This window comes from Staurois parvus, unplaced genomic scaffold (assembly GCF_062004578.1).
Source record: "Staurois parvus isolate SC_StPar_1 unplaced genomic scaffold, SC_StPar_1.0 ptg000538l, whole genome shotgun sequence".
Classification (NCBI taxonomy): Eukaryota; Metazoa; Chordata; class Amphibia; order Anura; family Ranidae; genus Staurois; species Staurois parvus.
In genome coordinates, this window is record NW_028318334.1 from 8,743,644 (window position 1) to 8,768,455 (window position 24,812).

The 24,812-nt window shown below is 40.2% G+C and overlaps 1 protein-coding gene across 1 annotated transcript in view; it reads right to left on the reverse strand.

Moving 5' to 3' along the window:
• Positions 1-1,537: 1,537 nt before the first annotated feature.
• Positions 1,538-24,812, reverse strand: part of EVPL (envoplakin) — an 87,776-nt gene continuing 64,501 nt past the window's right edge. The window contains exons 14-21 of the mRNA XM_089690663.1: positions 22,043-22,221; positions 20,405-20,543; positions 16,683-16,876; positions 15,550-15,700; positions 13,401-13,484; positions 12,608-12,715; positions 7,067-7,159; positions 1,538-5,154 (exon numbers count right to left, since the gene is read on the reverse strand). Of these exons, the coding sequence (XP_089546789.1) occupies positions 1,696-5,154; positions 7,067-7,159; positions 12,608-12,715; positions 13,401-13,484; positions 15,550-15,700; positions 16,683-16,876; positions 20,405-20,543; positions 22,043-22,221 (4,407 nt within the window). The 3' untranslated portion in view covers positions 1,538-1,695. The remainder of the gene's footprint in view (positions 5,155-7,066; positions 7,160-12,607; positions 12,716-13,400; positions 13,485-15,549; positions 15,701-16,682; positions 16,877-20,404; positions 20,544-22,042; positions 22,222-24,812) is intronic.

Here is a 24,812-nt window from a genome sequence, read left to right on the forward strand (position 1 = left end):
TCAGCCAGATCGCATGATTCCCAGGAATGAATATTGGTGCCATTCTTGCTATCACGCATTGGGCTAGTCCCAAACCAGGCGCTTAAGACCAACCTAGAGATAGGTGGTCCACGTCTAACGGTGAGTGCACATCCATGTGGGGCACCGATTGAGCACAAATGAACACCTGTCATTTTTGCACGAAGTTCACCAATTAGTATTCGACACTTAGGCACTTTATTTTTCCGAATTAGGACTGAATGTTACAATTATTCACACTGTATATGTGAAGCAATATTACTCATGTATTGTCAAATTTAATGCACTTAATTTATGCGCGGTCCACATGATATTTTATTTGTTCTTGTGTTATTGGTTCACAAATTAGGAGTGCAGCATACGTATACTTATCAAAAATTGCATAAATATCTATTCTTAAGTGCAACAGCACTATATTTTAATCCTATGCTAATGCCATGATCTAAATTTGCTGCTCCACATATCTTGCAGGTATGACTTTGACAGATGTATACACTATATGGAGTAAACATGCTTAGTTACTTTACTCATGCCTTCTTAGGGGACACACACTTTTTGCCTTTTCTTTTCACTTATTTGAGTGTTCGTCCATAGGTATAGAACCCTAGTAATATCACCTTTTGTATAAAGCACCACCTTGTGTGCTTTAATTTTGACCAGTAAGTTCATCTTTTCTTACTGGTTCTGCCCTCCTGATTAATTGCATTGCACTCTAGGCTAGTTATCTTCACCATGGAGACAGGAGATGTTTTCAGATGTATGGCTGCAGTGTGAGATGTGGAAAGATGCTGTTCAGTCATTGATGCCTGTGGACATTACACAGACCAGGGACTTTAGTCAGTACGCCATAAATAAAGAAATACAGTGACCGTTTATATTATATGTGTCAAACACAAGGTCCACGGACTGAATCTGGCCCACCAGGCCATTTCATGTGGCCCTTGCACTTCTCCTGCACCTGCGGCACCCCCACCTCATCTCTACCCCCACCTTGTCTCAGCAGTCAGCAGCAGAGAGAAGGATAAAATTCCCCCACTAAATCCTGCGCTTCTGTGCAGCTGCAGAGGGGCTCATCTCTCTCCCCTCTCCCTGTCTGAGGCATCGGCAGCAGAAGGACAGAACTCCACTTACAGATCCTGAGCCTCTCTGTGCAGCCGCAACACCCCCTCGTCTCTGCCTCCCTGGGCTCAGCATTCAGTAGTCTTCAGCCCTCCATTGGTCCTCCTCCAGACCCTGCATATTTTGCTTCCCAGCTCCACCCCCAGCTTCTTCCCAGCAGCACATGGTAAGATGGGTGCACAGATGTAAAGAGCATGCAGGTCTCTTGACGTCTGATGTAAGGGGGGTTGGATGCTCTGGAGATCTAGTCTTACTGATGCAACTGGCCCTTTGAGGGCAACCATAGTGCAGATGCAGCCCTCGATTAAACTGCGTTTGACACTCATGGTCTACATGCTATAATATCATAATAGGTCACATAGCCAATTGCTGAATACAAAACGTCTTTGAAGTGAAAATATAAGATGGTCAATTTTCCAGTTTATTGACAGAAGACAATGAATATACACCACAGATATAACATTACCATTGCCCATAAGAACAATATCAAAGTAATATAAATTGGATACAGAGACACAGAAAAAGCAGAATGAAAACATTACAATTAAGCATTTCCCACTAGTATTTGTAAGAAGTTAAAGATGGTATGACATTGACGGGACGGTAAACCGCAGGCTGATAGCCCTCTGAAGCTGCTTGCAGTAGCTGAAGGCCACTTCCTGGGTCTCTTCGGCATCGTGCCATAGCTTCTTTGTAATTCATTTTCTCTTTGGTAAGAGGATCAATGATATTCTTTTCATAAATTGACTCATCCTGTATCAGAGTAGCCAGATCTTTGGTGATCATACCCTGATCTATCGCACTTGACAGGGGAATTCTCCCTGTCTTTTTGGTATCAATCAAGCCACCAGTAAGGTATTGGACCGTCAGATATGGCAAAGCTGTTTCTTTAGTCATAAGTCCCTTCTGCACAGCTTCTCCTACGGACAGTCGTTTCTTAGTCACTGGGTCCTCCACACCTGTGAAAGCCTTTTGGGCATTGAGTAAGTTTTGTGGATTACTGCTGTCAATAAGCCCTCTATCTATGGCTTTATTAACAGAATACCTATCTTTGCTAACTATGTCAATTATGCCACCAGTAGCTGCTTGAGCTTCCAAAAGCTTTTGAGCTGTTGCTGGATCTATTAATTTTCTTGTGACACCACTCCTGACTGTGCACTTGCTGTCAATAGTAGTGTCATAGACCCCGGCAATAGGAAAGCTATCATCATGGAATACTTTAGGTGCACTTTGGTTGAAGAAACTGCGTGATTGGGTTTGGCTACTAGGGGAAGTCACTGGTGACTTGGATCCAATTATGGAACCAATGGAAATACTCTGGGGTTTGTTTTCTCCAGCCACAAGAAGGGCAAATTCTGAAATTGGAATTCTGCCATCTCTATACATTTGTAATTCCTCTTTGGTGATTTTCTTGCTCCTTAGAGCATCTTCAATAGAATACTGCTTCCCACTCTTCTTGTCTAACAAGACAGAAATTTCACCACTAGATCCCATAGTAGAAATTTCCTCCCAATCACACTCTAATTCTTGCAATTGAATATACTGATTGCGGTCTATAATGCCTCTTTTGTATGCTTCATATGGTGACATTTCTTTCCCAGTATCTGGATCCAGGATAGAAATTTTTGTGGATACATTTGTCTCTCTCATTTGTGTCTCTTGATTACGTTCTTCACGATTGACCCGGGACTGCAAATCCCTAATGTTTCTTTCCTTTTCATATATGTTGTCCTTTTCCTTAAGAATTTTAGATTCCAGAAGGGACAGTTCCTGACCCAATTGCATCCTCTTCTGGCGCTCATTCTCTGCCTTTTGTGTAAGAAGTTCAGATTCTTTGTTCAAAAACACACTCTTTTGCTGTTGTTGTCTCCTCAGTTCCAATAAGTCCTTTTCTATTGTCGACTTCTCTTGCTGTGCCTGAGCTCTAGCCTTCTGAAGATCCACTTCTTCTTTTGACCATGTCTTTTTCGTTGCATCCGTCCTATCAATCTTTTCTTTAAGTCTTCTTGATTCATCTTCCATGTCCTGTCTGGCATTCCTCTCTTTGATACACAGCTCTCGCAATCTGGCCCTTTCACTTTCCAGTACTTTATCCTTCTCCACTCTGATGACTTCTTTGTAGATTGTTTTTTCCAAAGATTTTTCTCTCTGTAAGATGTCTATCTTCATTTGCAGATTTTTACATTCTCTTTCAATGTTAAGCATCTGTGTTCTTTCGTTATCCAGATCACTGCGTAGGGAAGCTGCTGATTTTTCCAAAATTGGATCCTTTTCCACCTTCACCACCTCCTCCATAACAATCTTTTCCTGCACAGGTGGAGGACTTTCCTCAATCTCTTTAATTCTCATAGTTATCTGTCGCAGTTCTTTTTCTGCTGCAAGTTTCTTATCTCTCTCCTCCTGGAAATTCAGCAGCCTCTCTTTTTCTTCTACAAGACTACGCAATTGTTGAACCTCGCGCTCCAAACGACGCCTGTTGCTAACTTCCTCATCCAGTGTACTGCTTAGGCGGTGGTGATCTTCTGTTAACTTGGGGTCTTTCTGTACGTGGACAATCTCTTGCACCACAACTCTCTCTTCTGGTTTCCTTCTCTCTAACAATATGAACTTACTTTGTAAGTCATATACTAAGCTCTCTACTCCCCTCCTTCTCTGAGATTCATCTCTTACTTCTTGACGCAGGCGTTCTGCTTCTCTGATCAACACAGGGTCATTTTCATATTTAACGACCTCTTTGTTCACTACCTTTGTCTCTATCTTTGACCTTTCTTTCCTCCAGTCATCCCTCTCTTTGGACAACTTAGATTTCTGGTCTATGTACCTAGTATTGGTGGACTCTAGGTCTTTCAGTTGCCCCCTCACTCTGTCTATTTCTTTCATCACTTCTGGACTCTTCTCCAACTTAACTACTTCTTGGACAATTTCCTTATATTCTACCACTGGTTTTTGTGACTTCAAAGTAAACGCTTCATTTTGGGTAGTATTCAATTGCTGTTCGTAAAGAGATTTTTTGGATGAGGCATCCTGCAGAGCAGCTTTCAATCGAGCAATTTCATTTTCGGTCTCTGGCTGCACTACGAACACCTCATTGACCCTTTCTTTAATCTCCACTTTGGGCTTCTGTTTTTCTACTACTGCATACTTGGACTGCAACTCTGATAACTCTCGGGTCAGGCTTATGCTTTTGTTTCTTTCTTCTTCCATCAAAGTTTTCAACCTGGCTGCCTCTTTCAGGATTTCAGGGTCCTGTTCTACCTTCTTTACTTCCTTTACTATGACCTTAGGCTCAACTGATTCAATCAGTTTTTCTAACTCTTCTGTTCTGTTTCTCAGTTTCACAATGTTGTCCCGCAGAGACTTCCTGCGGAAGGTCTCATCGTCAATCTGTAGCTGCAATGCCCGTGTTGCCTTTAACATCTCAGGGTCTCTTTCTACCTTGACTACTTCTTTTAGCACCACTTTTTCCTTCACATTAGGTTGCTTCTGCTCCAGTACTAGCACTTCCATTTTCAAGCGTTCCAACTCATGTGAAAGGGAATTGTTTTCTTCCTTGAGGTTTTTAATCTCTTTTTTCAAGGTCTGGGCTTGAGATTCTAGATTTGAGTCTTTCTCTATTTCTGTAACTTCTTTGGTCAGCAGTTGTGGTTTGATGCTTTTTTTCTGGTTTTCCAAAGTCACCAATTTTTTACTCACTATGTCTATCTCAGACTGAGTATTTTGTCTTTCTTTTAAGCTATTGTCAGCTTGAGATTTCATTGATACAAGTTCATTTTCCAGCTTAGGATCTCTGTAGTACTGTACCATTTCCTTTTCCTCCAGTCTTTCCACAGGTCTTTGTGTCTTTAGCAGAAGAATTCTCCTCCTGTTCTCTTCCAACGTTTGCTGCACCTGGGCCACCTTTGCTTTCTCCTCACCCAGTTCCTTTGACAAATCCTCTGATTCCTTGACTGATCTCAAGGCATTCTGTGAGCGTAGGTTTTGCTGCATTGATAGCTGAACTCCATCAGGAGAATCTGACTGAAAAACAAATGTTAAAATAGCATAAATCTAATTCCTTGTAACAGAAAAGGAACAATTATATGCGCTCAATTTTCGTTAACCTTCAGGTGTTTTTTTTTTCATCCAAATTACAACAGTTGTAATTATGTGTAGATCTGTATTAGAGATGCACATATATAGAGTGGGGCAACATACTCCTATGAATGCCAAATTCCCTTAACAACTGTGTTTTTTGTCCCAAAAAGCTGTTTAGTGTTCATGTCTTTTTGATAAGTATTCTTTATCACTTCGAAAGGTCTGTGTGCTTGAAAAAAGTTATTTATCCTATATACCATATGCTGTTATCCATATTACAACACTACGTACAGGGGTGTGGAAACTTTTGAAAAAACTACTCGTCCAGCGACTAAATCGGTGTACCAATCGACTTGTCCCTCATGACAATATACTTGTCCAGATAAAAAAATTTTTTTTTAACCAAAACCATATTTAAATCGGAGGTGATTTTAGGAATGTCTGGGGCATTTAAAAAAAAAAGATACTTAAACGTATAATATTTTTAACATTGCACTCTTTATCTCCTCCTCCCTTCCCTGCCTTCTCCAGCACCGCACTCGGGGACTAGCAGGGAGGGGAGAGACCGTGCAGTGTAATGAGCACCGATTGCCTGCTCCTTAGTAAAGGGGAGTGTCCAGCTTATCCTTTATCCCTTTCGCTGCCAGAACCGTTTTGCGTTTTTTGCACACGTTTAAAAAATCATTTTAGGCCTGAAGATTACATAAAACCCCCAAACATGATATATTTTCTGAAAACAGACGCCCTAGAGAAAAAAATAGTGGTAGTTCCAATTTTTTATGTTGCATGATATTTCCACAAAATTTCAGTAAAAAATGCGCTTGTTAATTTTAGAGCACAAAAAAAAAGCAATAAATTACCCTATTTTTTGGTAAAATATAAAAGATGAGGTTGCACCAAGTAAATAGATATCAAACCTTAAATTTGTGCTCGGTCGTGAAATGGTGACGAACTTCAGTACCCTATATTTTCTATAGGCAACACTTTTAAAGCTCCTCATAGGTCATCCGTTTAGTGTTACGGAGGAGGTCTAGTGCTTGAATTATTACTGCCATTCTGGCGTGCCCCAGCTTGTGGTTTTATGTGTGTATGTGCATATATGTGGGGGTGGGGGGGCCTAAATTTTTTTTGGGGGGTGGTGTTATGTGCTTGGGTGTAACTTTCATTTTTTTACAATAAAAAAACATGGGGTGACAGGTTATCTTTATTGAGACCCTGCATGTCTCCCTTGTGCTCCACTGAATGTAATGCAGTGCACACTGCACCATATTACATTTTTTCCCGAACAAGATAAAAAAAATCTGCGCTACCTAGTGAATTAAAAAAGAAAGGGTGAAAACTGATAGTAGTGAAATGGAGCTGCTGCTGGCATTAAATTGTGTTCCCACAACTAAACAATAAACATAAATAAAACAATGCTGCGCTGCAAATAAATAAATAAAAGGCATATATGAAGGTGTATAAAGTGTAGTAAACACTAAATATTAAATGAATGTCCAAACCATGTGCAATAACCATGCAGGCGGTGTCACCTCTCTTGCTTGCCCACAGCAGGACTAAAGGTTAAAAAAAAAAACTACCTGCCCAGCGCCCGGAACTACATGTCCTGGATGTCGGCAATATAAATTCAACATCCCTGTACGTAGTATTTGCTGTATTTTCAATGTTACAGCCATTGGCCCTATTTTTTGACGTTCAGTGTTTGCAGACATCAAATCTTTTTTTTTCTCTTATTATATATTGAATTATTATTGCTATCCTTTGTTAAATAACACATTCCAGTTATCTATACTGTGAGGTTAAACCAAAATATGACTGAATATGATAAAACATTAAAAGTGTGATGTTATATTACCTTGTCTAAAACCTTTTTGGCAAACTCCATTTGGTTCAGTTGCTGCTTGCTTTCAACTGTTGCCTCCGTGCAGCGCTTCACTAAATCCTTTTGCTGTAAGAGAGCAGAGATAAGAAATCTGATCTTGGGTTATATCAAGCGAACAAATTCCAACAGCATTCAGAAGAAAAGTACATTTGTGTCCAGATTAGATATATATATATATATACAGTATATATAGTGGAGGTTTTTTTTTGCCTAATACTTTATTTTATGCTCTGCAGACAATGAAGTAAGGCCTGCAAATGCTAAAAGTGAGTTCTTCACTGGATGGCCTGTCTACTGTAACTCAAGTTCTGCTTGAACTTCTTGGAAAAGTAATGAGCCAATTACATCGGAAAGGGGATTGATGTGAAAAGCACTGTCTATAAACATCAATCAGCGATAACATTATGACCACTGACAGATGAAGTGAATAACATTGATTATTATATGACAATAGCACCTGAAAGTGGGTGGGATATATTAGGCAGCAAGTGAACATGTTGTACCTGAAGTTGATGTGTTGGAAACAGAAAAAACTGGCAAGCATAAGGATTTTAGCGACTTTGAAAAGCTCCAAATTGTAATGGCTAGATGACTGGTTCTAAATAAAAGGAATATACAGTTGAAAGAAAAAGTATGTGAACCCCTTGGGATTACGTGGAGTTTTGCATGAATTGGGCATAAAATGTGCTCTGAACGTCATCTAAGTCACAACAATAGAAGAACACAGTCTGCTGAACATAATACTACACAAACATTAGATGTTGCCATGGTTTAATTGCACATAACATGTAAACATTCACAGTGCAGGGAGGAAAAAGTATGTGAGGCCCTAGCTTAATGACTTCTCCCAGAGCTAATTGGAGCCAGGAGTGAGCCAACCTTGACTCCAATCAGTGTGATGATATTGGATGTGTTGCTGACAGCTGTCCTGCCCTTAAAAAACACACACCTGTTTTGGGTTTACTGGTTTCAAGAAGCACTGTCTGATGTGAACCATGCCTCGCAGAAAAGAGCTCTCAGAAGACCTACGATGAAGAATTGTTGACTTGCATGAAGCTGGAAAGGGTTACAAAAGTATCTCCAAAAGCCTTGATGTTCATGTGTCCATGGTAAGACAGACTGTCTACAAATGGAGAAAGTTTAGCACTGTTGCTACTCTCCCTAGGCGTGGTCGTCCTGTAAAAATGACTGCAAGAGCACAGTGCAGAATTCTGCATGAGGTAAAGAAGAATCCCAGAGTGTCAGCTAAAGACCTACAGAAATCTCTGGCACATGCTAACATTTTTCTTGACACATCTACAATAAGGAAAACATTAAACAAGAATGGAGTACATGGGAGGACACCACGGAGGAAGCCATTGCTGTCCAAAAAGAATATTGCAGCACGTTTGAAGTTTGCAAAAGAGCACCTGGATGTTCCACAGCACTACTGGCAAAATATACTGTGGACAGATGAAACCAAGATTGACTTGTTTGGGAAGAACACACAACACTATGTGTGGAGAAAAAAAGGCACAGCACACCAACATCAAAACCTCATCCCCACTGTAAAACATGGCGGAGAGAGCATCATGGTTTGGGGCTGCTTTGCTGCCTCAGGGCCTGGACGGATTGTTGTCATTGATGGGAAAATGAATTCCAGAGTTTATCAAGACATTTTGCAGGAAACGTACGACCATCTGTCCGCCAACTGAAGCTCTGCAGAGGATGGGTGATGCAACAGGACAATGACCCAAAGCATACAAGTAATTCAACAAAACAATGGCTGCAACAGCACAGAATACGCCTTCTGGAGTGGCCCAGTCAGAGTCCTGACCTCAACCCGACTGAAATGCTGTGGCATGACATTAAGAGAGCGATTCACACCAGACATCCCAAGAATATTGCTACACTGAAACAGTTTTGTGAAGAGGAGTGGTCCAAAATGACTCCAGATTGTTGTGCAGGTCTGATCTGCAACTACAGGAAACGTTTGGTTGAGGTTATTGCTGCCAAAGGAGGGTCAAACAGTTATTAAGTCCAAAGGTTCACATACTTTTTCCTCCCTGCACTGTGAATGTTTACATGTTATGTGCAATTAAACCATGGCAACATCTAATGTTTGTGTAGTATTATGTTCAGCAGACTGTGTTCTTCTATTGTTGTGACTTAGATGACGTTCAGAGCACATTTTATGCCCAATTCATGCAAAGCTCCACGTAATCCCAAGGGGTTCACATACTTTTTCTTGCAACTGTAAGAGGGCACCAATCTAAGTGTAGCAATGGGAAAACCTTATTAAATAAAAAAGACAATTGGCAATTTGTATTTTTTTATTAATTAAATGGTTCCCATTGCTACACTTGGATTGGTGCCCTTTTGTGTTTCTTTTATTCCCATGCAGAAACTCTTCAGTCTGTGAGGTGCTGCAGCTATGTACATTGGAATTAAACTTTGGTGGACTTTATAAGACTGTGTAATTATCATCTTTAGTTGTGCTTTTTTTAACTAATGGCTCCAAGAATCCCACTGTCATGCCTCTTGTAATTACAGTGCCTTAAAAAAGTATTCATACCCCTTGACGTTTTCCATATTTTGTTATGTTACAACCAAAAACATAAATGTATTTAATTGGGATTTTATGTGATAGATCAACACAAAGTGGCACATAATTGTGAAGTGGAAGGAAAATGATAAATGGTTTTCAAATTTGTTTTCCAAGAAATATGTGAAAAAGTGGTGTGCATTTGTATTCAGCCCCCCTGAGTCTATACTTTGTAGAACCACCTTTCGCTGCAACTACAGCTGCAAGTTATTTTGGGGATGTCTCTACCAGCTTTGCACATCTAGAGAGGGACATTTTTGCCCATTGTTTTTTTCAAAATAGCTCAGGCTCTGTCAGATTGGATGGAGAGCATCTGTGAACAGCAATTTTCAAATTTTGCCACAGATTCTCAATTGGATTTAGGTCTGGACTTTGACTGGGCCATTCTAACACATGAATATGCTTTGATCTAAACCATTCCATTGTAGCTCTGGCTGTATGCTTAGGGTTGTTGTCCTGCTGGAAGGTGAACCTCGCCCCAGTCTCAAGTCTTTTGCAAATTCCAACAGGTTTTCTTCTAAGATAGCCCTGTATTTAGCTCCATCCATTTTCCCATCAACTCTGACCAGCTTTCCTGTCCCTGCTGAAGAGAAGCATCCCTGCAACATGGTGCTGCCATCACCATGTTTCACGGTGGGGATAGTGTGTTCAGTGTGATGTGCAGTGTTAGTTTTCCACCACACATAACATTTTGCTTTTAGGCCAGAAAGCTCAATTTTGGTCTCATCTGACCAGAGCACCTTCATCCACATGTTTGCTGTGTCCCCCACATGGCTTCTTGCAAACTGCAAAGGGGACTTCTTATGGCTTTCTTTCAACAATGGCTTTATTCTTGCCACTCTTCCATAAAGTCCAGATTTTTTGAGTGCATGACTAATAGTTGTCCTGTGGACAGATTCTCTCACCTGAGCTGTGGATCTCTGCAGCTCCTCCAGAGTTACCATGGGCCTCTTGGCTGCTTCTTTGTTAATGCTCTCCTTGCCTGGCCTGTCAGTTTAGGTGGACAGCCATGTCTTGGAAGTTTTGTAGTTGTGCCATACTCTTTCCATTTTCGGATGATGGATTGAACAGTGCTCCATGAGATGTTCAAAGCTCTTATATATTTTAATAACATAACCCTGCTTTAAACTTCTCCATAATTTTATCCCTGACCTGTCTGGTGTGTTCCTTGGCCTTCATTATGCTGTTTGTTCACTAATGTTCTCTAACAAACCTCTGAGGGCTTCACAGAACAGCTGTATTTATACTGAGATTAAATTACACACAGCTGGACTCTATTTACGAATTAGGTGACTTCTGAAGGCAATTGGTTCCACTAGATTTTAGTTAGGGGTATCAGAGTAAAGGGGGCTGAATACAAATGCGCGCCACACTTTTCAGATTTTTTTTGTAAACAAATTTGAAAACCATTTATCATTTTCCTTGCACTTCACAATTATGTGCCACTTTGTGTTGGTCTATCACATAAAATCCCAATAAAATACATTTACGTTTTTGGCTGTAACAGGACAAAATGTGGAAAATTTCAAAGGGTATGAATACTTTTTCAAGACACTGTATGCCATCATATTTTTCTCTTATGACTTGGTCAGAGCAACTCCAAAACTGCAGCTCTTGTGAGATGTTTCCAGCTTGCACCAACCAAAAGTGGTCCAAGGAGGGAAAACCAACAACAGGGTCATGGACAGCCAAGTCTCATTGATGCACATGGACAGCAAAAGCTTACATGTGTAGTCCAATCCAAAAGGAAAGCTACTGAATCTCAAATTGCTGAAAAAAACTAATTATGGTTCTGATAAAAAGGTGTTGGAACACGCAGTGCGGTTTATTTACTAAAGCTGGTTCACTCAGAATCTTGTGCACTTCTGCATAGAATCCAATCCGCTTACAGGTTTTATTGCTAAAGCTTAATTGAACAAGCTGAGGATAGAAGCGGATTGGCTACCATGCACAGGTGCATGAGATTCTGTGCGAACCAGCTTTAGTAAATAAACCCCAGTGTATTGATGTTTGTTGCGTATGGGGTTTTGTAGCCACAGACTGGTCAGGGTGCCCATGTGGACATCCATAGCCAAAAGTGCCTACAATGGGTACATAAGAATCAGAACTAGATCATGAAGCAATGGAAGAAGGTGTCCTTGAGATGGTGACTTGGTCTCTAAATTCTCCAGATTTCCATCCAATTGGACATCTGTGGGATGTGCCGGAAAAACAAGTCCAATCCATGAAGGGCTCACCTTGCAACTTACAGGACTTAAAGTATCTGCTACTGGCAGCTTGGTGCCAGATACCACAGCATACCTTCAGAGGTCTACTGGAGTCCATGCCTCGACAGGTGTTTTGGTGACAAAAAGGGAAAATACTCAATATTAGGTGGATGGGCATGTTATGGTGAGTGGTTATAATGTGGCTGATTGGTGTACTGTTTACTGTTACTAGGTACTGGTGAGAAATGTTTAAATTTTTGGGTAAGTTTAAAAATCATATATGGTTACTGATTGATATCTTTCTGGGTTTTTAAAACCCTACTTCAGCCAAACTTCCTTTTTTGGATAGTGTTGGAAGGGTCAGAATTTCTGTAAGACTATGTTGCTATCTGTGTTCATTTAAAATCTTTCTCATTACTTCTTCTCATAGGGACAGGAGAACTGGAAGTTAAAAGAAATCTCAAAAACAGTTTTTTAGAAGTGAGGTTTTTATTGTTGTTTTTACCATTCCGTCCTGGTAACACATTTTCTCTTCAATTAATTTCCAATGTCAAGGAGATAAAATATTAGAGAAGTCCTCCAAGCGAAAAAGACCTCATGACATTTTTAACCAATCCCCAATTTAAAGCATTGAGCTGGATTTAATGCTATATTACAAACAGTTATATAAATGATATCATGTTATTTAATGAAATGTATGTTCATTGGTGCATTGTGACCCACCTGGTTTTCAATGCTTTCCTGAAGAGTATTGAGTTTTGGCTTCTTGGCAGCAGAGACAATGGAGCTGTCCAGGGTGGAGCAGTACCTGTCAGCCTGAGCCTCATAATCCTTTCAGAAAAACAAGGTCGAAAAAGTCAACATTTAAAGGTCAATAGCTGTACTGTTCCTAAGTAAATGGCAAATTTAAAATAAACTTCCCCAATACAATTGGCTATTTTGTTGAACAAAGATTTGTAAACCTACAAGTAAGGTATTACAGTAAGCTGACTATACACTACTAGTAATTCAACATTTTTTTGTTTTAAGAATGTTTGCTCAATTTTTTTAATTGTTGGTGGGGCCAAATCAATGTTCTTTTTGGACTGCAGTGACAAGAAAATTTGAAGGAGCAGGATGGAAAAATTTTCTCAAACAAACAACTTTAACATTGTGGTTTTTTTTTTAGTACATTACATTCATTACCAAATCAAATGTTAAAAAACAAACATTTTAAAGTGCTTTGAATCATCAAATGTACTGAGAATTTTTGCACAAATCTCCGTATGAACATTTGTTCAAACATCTGTTGGGCTTGATTTACTAAAACTGGAGAGTGCAAAATCTGGTGCAGCTCTGCAAAGAAACCAATCAGCTTCCATTTGTGTTTCAGTTAAAGCTTAATTGAACAAGCTGAAGTTAGAAGCCGATTGGCTACCATGTACAGCTGCACCAGATTTTGCACTTTCCAGTTTTTGTAAATCAACCCCATCTAGGGCACATCTAACAGCAACCCAGGACAGAGGGCTGTACTTACATTTAGAGAATTGGACAGGTCCTTGGAAAGCTTCATAATATTGTTCTTCTCTGGTTCCTTTCTCTGGATCTCGTCTACAAATCTCTGAAATTACATGATGCATTCAAATCAAAATTTCCTATACAATGTAAAGAGTTTTAATGGTGTTTGAGAGCAACAATGATTAAAAGAAGTCTTGATTAAGATGAATATGCGGGCTGCCATTCATGATCTATTTCTGGAAATTTTGGTTGCCTGGCTGTCATGCTGATACTTGAGGTTTAAAACTTTCTGATTTACTACCCATGTCAGAGTTTATAGTTTGCATACATGTTTGTCATGAGAGAAAAGGAAAGGTCTGCAGTGGGAGTCTCCATGTTTATCACATGACAGGTTTACTTTAAAATGGGTTTCAAACCAAAAGTTTTTTTAGGGAATAGTGAAAACCCCTGTTAATCTTCCTTTTTGCTACCTGTGCCCCTTCAGGAACGTTTCCTCACTTTCTGTCCTGGAAATACTAAGGTTGATTTGCTAAAGGCAAATAGACTGCTCACTTTGCAAGGGAATTTAAACTTTTTCAAGGGAATTCTCCCAAGCGCTTAATGAATGAGGTGAAGCTGTGTTGACTTCCATCATTCAATCATGTTCATGCAATTTTTTTTTCCTGCATGTGATTGTGTATTCTTTGCAAAGTGAAATTGTACCACATTTACTAACTTTTTGTGAGGATTCCCTTGTAACATGCAACTTCCCTTTGCAAAGTGAACAGTCTATTTGCCTTAAGTAAATCAACCCTACAACTAGAAGTGAAAGGAAATTGCACCAGCAACTACATCACTATAGAACATAGGGACCAGAGCAAGGAACCACAATGTGGCAGGGCATCTGGGAATTGACACATGCGTGAAGTGTTGGATACCAGTGGCAGTCAGAGATCTGCAACACAGAAAAGTGTGTTGGCCTTTTGGAAAGGTGAGTATACAATGCTGTACATCATCTTCTTTAACAGGTTAGGCTTAGTTTTATTTCCTCCTGTTAGTGGCAGGGTCATTTTAAAGAGAAAGAACTAGGGGAAACATGCATGTATTGCAAAGATGTCCTAATTTTTTTTTTTTTGCCCGTATATAAATAATAAATATTGACATTGTAAAAGCTGTTGTCTGTGAACGAATTATCTTAACACCAAGGAAACATACTCTAAAAGAAGCTTCTTGTGTATGTTGGGACTAGAGTAGCAAGATTAGTCATCTGAAGTTCCTAAGATACACCCTCCACCATAGCTGTTCTTATGCTAGTTGGCTGTTGGTTGAACATAGAAAACAGACTTCAACCATTGAGCATTCAATTACCTCTCATAGTGAATTATAAGGGAAGCTTGACTTTCTTTTTTGACACACAGGATAGTAAAGGTCACCCTTACTAGGAGATCAATTAAAGATTATGACCTGTAATGCCCTAGGGACAGTATATTAAGTGGCCAACATGGGCATGAATACACATACTTCCACACAATGGTGATTAACTCCAAGCAACTTTACAAAAATCATATATGGAATCCTCCGATGTGGCTTTTAATCTATAATTTTTTTCTCAATTATCTCTAACAGCACACCCAAATATGCAGTTACATGATTACTAAAAACACCTGCTCTCCTTTGCACAAGTACTTCCTATTCGCTTCTTTGTAGTCTTCAACAGCAGTATGAAAAATACACATCTAACCCTTGCCTACCCCCCATCAGGATACTTAAGTGAATGGATGGGGTGGATGACATTGCTCCTTTGAGTCTGCCCAAATTCTATTCAATATCATGCCATAGATTCACTTAGAAAATGGAACGGTTATGAGGAGTTATGGGAAATATTGACCTGGTGGCCAATGCCCACATCACCAAAATGCAGTGATGGCACTTTGGCAACACCATCCCACTGAAACAATGCTGATGGTAAATAATACTGCTGTTTATTGTCAGAAAACGGGTTTAGAAGTAATTTTAAAAAGTACAAAGAGTTGACTGATAAAACATTGGAGGGAAAAGACACCAAAACTTTTTTTTTGCCAGAAGTTCAACTGTTAATACAGTACCACATCTATAACACTGATGTACTCTTTTGAGTGGACTTAGCTGTTAACTATTTTGCTGTGTAAGGAAGGCCAAAGCAAACTTACCTTCTGGCTTTGTAGCTTGTAGTTGACCTGACTTGGACTATCTGATGCTGTGATCTGGTTGCGTGGAAGTCCGTTTAGCCAAGAGTCCAAGTTTTCACTAGCAGATTTAAATTGCTGATATGGTAGGTTGGTGTCTCGGAGTATCTTTTCTCTGCAAAAAAAGAACGCTTAGAAATGTTATGTCAGTAAGCACATCTGAAGACTGCAATTTACACTCTCATTTCCTATAATGATTCCCATTGTCTCCGGGCTAAGCAGTATTTGACAATGTCCCGTCTTAAAGCAATTTCACTATTGAGACCTGTGTCAAACGATAACCAATATTGTACCACCACCATTAATCTGTGGCCATGTTATTTGGATCCCTCAAAGTGCTGCATTTTATGCTAAGTTTTAGGCACAAGCACTATAATTTTTTAAATTAGGAACTAAATTAATGCCTAAAATTAACTAGTAAATGAATAATGAAGTAAAAATACAGGTTAACAGAACAACAGCACTCAGTGCCAGATAAGCTATAGATTGTAATGCTCTGCATACAGGCAGGTCACATGTCTTGACTCTTTCTGTCCTTAGAGTAAACAATCTGTAGTTATTATTCTTTTTAATAGAAGTCTATACATATAGAGGGACAGCTGAGATGGACTGAAGGGTTCTAAGAAATGAACAGTCCCTCCAAATGTGGGACAGTTGGGAGATACACTGTATACAGTTATTACTTTAGACTGGTTGATAGCTATCAAGCCTTACTATTAGTCAGATTAAAGTGTATCTGTAGGCAAAACATTTTTTTTAATTTTGGGTGGCATGGGGATAATATAGCCCCTCCGTCAAGTTTTAATTGCTTTCTATGTTCCCATTGGGTAGATTCCGAAGTCTGTCCTAATGAAAAAGAAAGTGAGGGAAAATCCAACTTTAGTGTTGTGCCCAGAACAAAATGCAAGGATATGTCTTCTAGTGCAGAATCTTGTTTCAGGGATTTAAGAGGGGAATTCTACTCACTTTGAGAGACTTCCTTTAACATTTTTATTCTATTTTATTTCCCTTAACTTCTGTTTGTTCTTTGGACCACAAACAGCAAACCCCTTGCAGGAGTTTTACCCATTTTCAAAAGTTTTGGCTTTAAAGCTTACCTTTGATCCAGCTGGTCAGCTACAGCATGGTATCTGTCATTGAGTTTCTGGACTTGGACGCGTTGCTGTGGCAGATCAGGGCTATGCTCCTGAGTGTTGCTCTGAAGGGAGCTGCATGCCATTTCTGTATCCTTCAAGCTTCGGTTCAGCTTCAGAAGATTGTCTTGCTTGTCCACAAGGTCTCTCTTCATTTTCTGTTTGAGAAAAATAACTTGTATGTAAAGATAATATTACATTCTCAGGAGAGCTGCCAAAAGGAGAGTTTGTTCAACACTGAAATTCACAACGAAAGTGGATGTTTTGCCAAAACATGACTAAACAAAGAAGCCCATAGCTGCCATGATAAACAAATCAAGTTGTAGACATACAGTGAATATAAAAAGATTACACACCCCTGTTAAAATGTTTTTTTTTTGTGATGTAAAAAAAATTAGACAAAGATAAATCATTTCCGAACTTTTTCCACCTTTAATGTAACCTATAAACTGTACAACTCAGTTGAACAACAAACTGAAATTTTTTAGGTGGAGGGAAGGTCTGGGCTCTGGTTGGGTCATTCCAAAACTTTAATCTTCTTCTGGTGAAGCATTCCTTTGTTGATTTGGATGTATGCTTTGGGTCGTTGTCATGCTGAAAGATGATGTTCGTCGTCATGTTCAGCTTTCTAGCAGAAGTCTGAAGGTTTTGTGCCAATATTGACTGGTATTTGGAACTGTTCATAATTCCCTTTACCTTGACCTAGGCCCCAGTTCCAGCTGAAGAAAAACAGCCACAAAGCATGATGCTGCCACCACCATGCTTCACTGTGGGTATGGTGTTCTTTTGGTGATGTGCAGTGTTGTTTTTGCACTAAACATATCTTTTGGAATTATGACCATAAAGTTCAATCTTGGTTTCATTAGACCACAACACATTTTCCCACATGCTTTTGGGAGACTTCAGATGTGTTTTTGCAATATTTAGCCGGGCTTGGATGTTTTTCTTCATATGAAAAGGCTTCCATCTTGCCACTCTACCCCATAGCCCAGACATATGAAGAATACGGGAGATTGTTGTCACATGTACCACACAGCCAGTACTTGCCAGATATTCCTGCAGCTCCTTTAATGTTGCTGTAGGACTCTTGGCAGCCTCCCAGACCAGTTTTATTCTCGTCTTTTCATCAATTTTGGAGGGACATCCAGTTCTTGGTATTGTCACTGTTGCGCCATATTTTCTCCACTTGATGATGACTGTCTTCACTGTGTTCCATGGTATATCTAATGCCTTGGGAATTCTTTTGTACCCTTCTCCTGACTGATACCTTTTAACAATAAGATTCCTCTGATGCTTTGGAAGCCCTCTGCGGACCATGGCTTTTGCTGTAGGATGCGACTAAGAAAATGTCAGGAAAAACCTACTAGAACAGCTGAACTTTATTTGGGGTTAATCAGAGGCACTTTAAATGATGGCAGGTGTGTACTGACTCCTATTTAATATGATTTTTAATGTGATTGCTTAATTCTGAACACAGCTGCATCCCCAGTTATAAGAGGGTGTGCACACTTATTCAACCACATTATTTTAGTTTTTTTATGTTTACTTCCCCCCCTAAAATATTTCAGTTTGTTTTTCATTTGAGTTGTACAGTTTATAGGTCACATTAAAGATGAAAAGTAAAAGTTCTGAAATTATTTAACTTTGTCTAATTTTTTTACATCACGGAAACTTGACATTTTAACATGGGGGGTGTTGACTTTTTATATCCACTATATACAGGCAGTCCCCGAGTTACAAACGACTCGTATTTAAGAACTGAGGCAGCCTGACGTCACGCTGGTCCCAGAAACTGCTGGGCAGCCATCACAATGCTCACCGCATGCTGCCACCTACTGTCCTACAGACCTGTCAGCAATCCCACATCACTGCGTGGCATAATATTTCCGCTGGAGTTACACTTAAAAAGTGTACCTTTTCAAACTTACATACAAATTCAACTTAAGAACAAACCTACAGAACCTATCTTGTTCGTAACCTGGGGACTGCCTGTAGAAGGGGATGGGAGCTGTACGGCAAGTGCCTTATGCTGTTTATTGCTTGAGATTTGGCCCTTAAAAGCTGAACTTTGGGTAGTCATAAAAACACAATTTAACCCCGTCACGCCGGTGCCTCCTGGCCCTTTAAGAGTTTCAGAAGTCGGGAGGCGGGGCGGGGTTTAGGGATCATGTGACCGCCGTGATGCGTTGTCACGGCGGTCACATGATTGGGAAAGGTCCCAATCGAAAGAGAAGACCAGGACCTTTCACGAGTACCGGACATGTGTGCTGGGAGCCCGCAGGGTGCACGCTATCAGCACATATGTTTTTTTATAATTGAACGCAAATGTGCCGCTGCTCGGCGTCTAAGCCCAGATGCCAGCATGAAGAGGTTAATGCTCTTATGAAAGCATTGAAGCATGCATAAAGTCAATTGGCTAAATGCATTGCTGAAATGCATATATAAACTAATATGCTTACCAAAGAATGTGTAATTCTGCATTGTCAATCTTATGGTTTACACAACAGTTAGTTTATGGTCAGCAGTGTCAGGATGTACTGCATTCCACAGTTCTGTCATTATAATACAATGAACATGCTTACAAGGGGGAGCATACTGAGAAGACTGTATTGGAATGCTTTCAGCTTCCTTGTCCAACCAATAGGCCAACCAGAGAGGTGACACCACTGTATTTTTTGTCATTATAATGGAAAAAGCGTTGTCACCCTGCTGGCTATGCAGTGTGTCAAGGGTTTCTGAATCATATTAATGGTTGAACAAAATCTTGTTTTGCCCAGAGTTCAGTTCTCAATGTTTAAATCAAGTCAACAGCATTTCACTACCGTTCGCGGTGTAAAGTTGAATTACTTACACCATACTGCAAAGTGTATGTGTACACTCAAATATACACTGTGATTTGGCTATGATATAAAAAAGTATTATAACAATATTGTTGATTACAGTAATATTAGAACGAAGTCTTCTTGGCTTAGCCTATGTAGACCAAATCTGTACAGCAGGGGTGGGCAGCAGTAGCCCTCCAGCTGTTGCAGAACTACAAGTCTCATTGTGCCTTCGTGAGTAACTGTCTTCCCATCATGCCTGGCTCTGGGAGTCATGCTTGTAACTGTCAGTCTTCCAATGCCTCATGGGAGGTGTATCTGCACAACTGCTGGAGAATTGCAGTTGCCCACCTCTGCTGTGCAGGGTCTAAAATGTTATCTCAGATGCAGCCTTTGCTAAATTTGCAGGCATCTCCATTCTCATAGCACTGGTTGGTGGAAGCTTCCAATGACCTCTATGATTGTCATCAGCAGCTTTCCTATTCATGGAGAGGATGTTTTTAAGTAATTACATTTTAATGCCATGAATGATGATTGTGGCACCATGCCTACAGGAATGAAGATATGCTTCTGGCTGGTGAACAATGCATTTTACAATAAATTACTTGTATGTACTACAACATTGATTTTAAAACATTATAAAAGTACAGTGTATGTACAGTAAGTGAAAGCTAGCTTTGTATTTAGGATGAAACTAACTATAAAATGGGTGCACTAAAGTGAGTATTGTTGTCTTCTTGTAGAAATAAATTCAATAACACATCATTCTTTGCTCTTTACCAGCGGATAACTCTGTACAGGTTATAGCAAGTTAAAGATTACAAATTCCCACTTTTTATTTTAAATCAAGATGTGGTTTCTTACTTGAATCTGACTTGTACGCTCCTGAATGCTATTGGACCCAGCAGGTAAAGCCCTGTCTTGTGCCAGAAAACTTTCAAACCCTTTGATCATGTCCTCTGTCTTGTTGATCTGATTCTCCAAGTTCAGAGATGCTTTGGCTCTGTAAAACAATAATTCAGCACTATGCCAAGACTGAAAAACGAAGCCTTTATGTATAGCAATAATACTGTATCACTGAACTACCGATGAATGCATTAAATTGCTGGAATTGTTTTTGTGGACCCTTAACAAACCCGAATCGAAATTATAGTTCTGACTCTTTGTCTGTACTTCTGCTGCTTGACCTCTTGATCAAGTCCAAAGTGCAGACTTTGGATAATTATAGGGGTGACAAAAATACAGAAATAATACATGTAAAGGGAATATATAGAATTATAGTAGTTATGGGATACAAAAACAAATGGAAAGCCAAAATTGGGCAGAGTATTGCCTTGAAAGAAAACAAGAGTCCACCTCCATTGTGCTGATCCTATGACTTTCAAACATACCAGATCCATGTAGATATACTAGGAATAATTTAGGCAAATTTTTAAGCATATCAAAAGCCAAAACTTTTTTTGGGGGTAGAATGTGTTGAAACCCTGTTGGTTTGCTATTGTTCTCACAGATTGATGGTCACTACTGGGAGAGAAAGTGATGGAGACAAATAGTGGGGAAATATCCCAACAGGGGCGTGCTCTGGTAATGTCTGTGTAAGAGGGGAATTTCCCTCACATTGAAGAGATTTCTTCTAATTTCCTAATGAGTCTCAGGGACAGGAAGGAAAATCTCTGCAATGGGTTTTAACAATTTAAGCAAAACGGGGGAGAAGGGGTTTGGGTTTTAGATAACCTTTAACCACATGCCGCCCAGCCACTGTAGAAACATGTTGGCAGGGCGGCACGGCTGGGCAAAAACCACGTTTTAAAACGTGTGTTTTCAAAACAGGTAGGAGGGGCGCGCGAGGCGCGCCACCGCCCTACATGTCCCGCTGATCATGACCGTGGATGTCAGTCGCCGGGTCACAGCCGGTCATTACCGGCTGTGTCCAGGCGATTAGCGGCAATCACTGACAGAGAGCAGGGCTGCAGTAGCTCTGCTCTCTGTCAGTTCCCTGACAGCTCCTGACATGCTGATCGGGAGAGAAGAGTTTATCTCTCCCGATCATCAGCATTTCCCTGTGCAGTACACACCCGGCCCCCTAGTAAAACACTCCCCTCACACAGTTAACCCTTTCACTGAATAATAAAGTTAACCCCTTCCTCCCCAGTGCCATTAGTACAGTGTCAGTGTTTTTTTTTTTGCACTGATCACTGTATTGGTGTCACTGGGGATGTCAGTGACCCCAAGTCAGTTCCCCCCCCGTGTCAGAATGTCCGCCGCAGTCCCGCCATTATTAGTGTAAAAATTTTTTTAAAATCCCAGTATCTTTCCCGCCATTTGTAAACGCTATAACTTTCACGTAAACCAATTAATTTACACGTATTGGGTTTTTTTTTAGCAAAGACATGTCGCAGAACGCATTTTGGCAGAAATTTATGACTAAATTTGATTTTTACATTTTTTTTTACTAGACATGTTTTATAGCAAAAAGTCCAAAATATTGTTACTGTTACATACTCCTCTCCGTAGAGTGTTGAGAGGACCTTGACATCATTGTACTTGTTATTCACATTGGATAAGGTGGTTGGGAGTTGAGCTGCTGCTGATCCTGTTGGTTTCTTTGCCAGGAAGTTTTCACATTCTCTTTTGGCAGCTTCTTTGTCTGTTGCAAGACTCTGGATGCGCTGAGCTGTTCCCTGCAAAATTAAGTTGCAAAATGTGTGATCTATTCGCTAAATACTTTGTTATATTTCATTTTTGAAAGATGTCCCAATCATTAATAGTATGCAAACTAAGTACCTTAAAGCTGAACTCCAAGCAAACTGCTAAATATGTAGCTCATATAAGTGAGCTGTGTAACCTTCCAAAGACTTTGTATCTCTGTTCATCCTGTTGTAATGTTTGCGTGTTTTGCTTTTTTTTCTGTTGCAGTTAAAGGCTAAGTTCACTTTTTTTCTTTTCTTTTTTTTAATAAAATCCAGCTCCCCTATGCATTAATATACCTTTAATGTAGCTTAGATGCAAAAATATACAAGCTCTCTTTGATCTGGAGAACATGGCCTTACCTTAGCCCTTGGTTAATTTTTTAGAAAGCCTTTTCAATTCCTGGAATGTAGACAGAGGACAGAGAAGCTAGTAGGATCCCTGAAGCAGATTACCAGCTGATCTCAGCACACACATCCTGCACTGACCTCATTAGTACACACCCTTTCCCCATCAACTATTTTTCAGGATCTCTCCCCATGTGCATTTGCCTGGCTACCCCAGCGTTCCTTCAGACAGGCTCAGGTCGCTTGCAGCCCACAGGACACCCTTGATGTAATGCAAGGACCTGCTGGATTGGATATAGAGGAATTGGATAGATGGTGTGTCCTCATATTATATAGTTTTGGAAAATCTAAAGGAGATTGTACAGAGATTGTACAATCAGATTGTATAGTGTATGGCCACATTTATACACTTAAAATTAACTAGTTGTGCTTTGTTTCATTAATAGTTAACGGCTCACCAAACACAGAAACAAACGCACATTTTGCCACATGACAAAACAGATGATGAATGCAGCGAAACACGCAGTAAAAATGTGCAACTCACATCACGCAAAATGTCCCATGAGCTACTTTGCCACGTGTAGCGCAGCCCATTGCATTCAACAGGCTGCCCTATGTGTGTCACTGGAAAAACAAACCAAAAAATCATGCGATCCCGATACTCTCAGTGTGGATGGGGCCTGAAAGTGAAATTTGTGTGTTTACACAGAACAAAAAGGATCCATTCACATCTCTGTGTTTCCAAACTCATGGCAATCTCCACAGAAAATGCACACTTTGCCATGCATTTCAGAAACATGCTGCAATGTAAAAGCAATTCTAGTGGCCAATTAGCTTCTGGATCATTTTTACATGCAGTGGGAAGGTACCCCCTCCTCCACTTTCCACAGCTTCCTCGGGCGCTCCCGTCCTACAGGGGAATCCAAGAATGCAGCCAGCAGCTCCAACGGCTGACCATAGAGCTGATCAGAGACCAAAATGGCTCCAATTATCTCCATGGTCTAAGAAACCGGAAGGTATGAGCATTTCATCATTTCTGTTTTACCGGATATAAATAGAGCAACTTTTACATTGGGAAAGCATCTGATAAAACCGATCTTGATGTGATCAGATGCTTTAAGGGCAGAGGAGAGCTCTAGAGTCTAATAGACCCCAAATTTCTCAGAAAAGAGTACCTGTCACTGCCTATTGCTATCACAGGGTATATTTTCATTCCCTGTGATAACAATAAAAGTGATCCAAAGATCACGCGCAAAGGCGAATGCAAGTGTTGACCCCATGTCTGTATGTATGGGCAGCACAGTGGATAAATGGTTAGCACTTCCGTCTGGCAGTACTAGGGTCGTTGGTTCGAATCCCAGCCACGGCACCTCCTGCCTGGAGTTTGCATGTTCTCCCTGGCCTGTGTGGGTTTCCTCCGGGTACTCCAGTTTCCTCCCACACTCCAAAAACATGCGGGTAGGTTAATTGGAACCTGTCTAAATTGACCCTAGTACTGTATGTGTATATGAATATGTATGTGTATATGAATGTAAGTTAGGGACCTTAGATTGTACGCCCTTTGAGAGTTAGGGACTGATGTGAATGTACAATATATATGTAAAAGCGCTGCGTAAATTGACAGCACTATATAAGTACCTGAAATAAATAAATAAATGTGTATCGTGTTTGTGTTGACATTACATGTTAAAGGCACCTCAAGTGCGGCAAATGCACAAAAAACTTCAGTAACGCACTATGCTCTGCCAAAAAAAAGTTCTGGAGCTTTTCTGGGGCAATTGTTGCATGTATAGCAGCCCATTCAAGTGAATGGACTGCCCTATGCGTGATGAGTGAATACACATGTTGGAATGTGAGTCTTCACTACATGGAGATGTGATTGTGGTCTGACAACTGAGTGTCTCTATCCACTCCCTCCTGTGTACTTGTATAAAGATGGCCATACACTATGCAATCTGATTGTACAATCCCTGCACAATTTCCTTTAGATTTACCAGAACTATAGAATAGGAGGAGTAGGACACACCTAAACAATCTATTCAATTTGTATCAAATCAGACAGTTTCTTGTACTACATAGCCCATGGGAGAAAGGTAGTATTGTAATGAGGGAGGTGTGGTCCAGCGTGGTGAACGCATCCTATCACACCCTCTTCTATGATGCAACAAGGACGTAAAGGTTCCTGAGAAGTGGCCTACAGGAAGTGAATGCTGAGAGATCATCAATAGGAAATGATG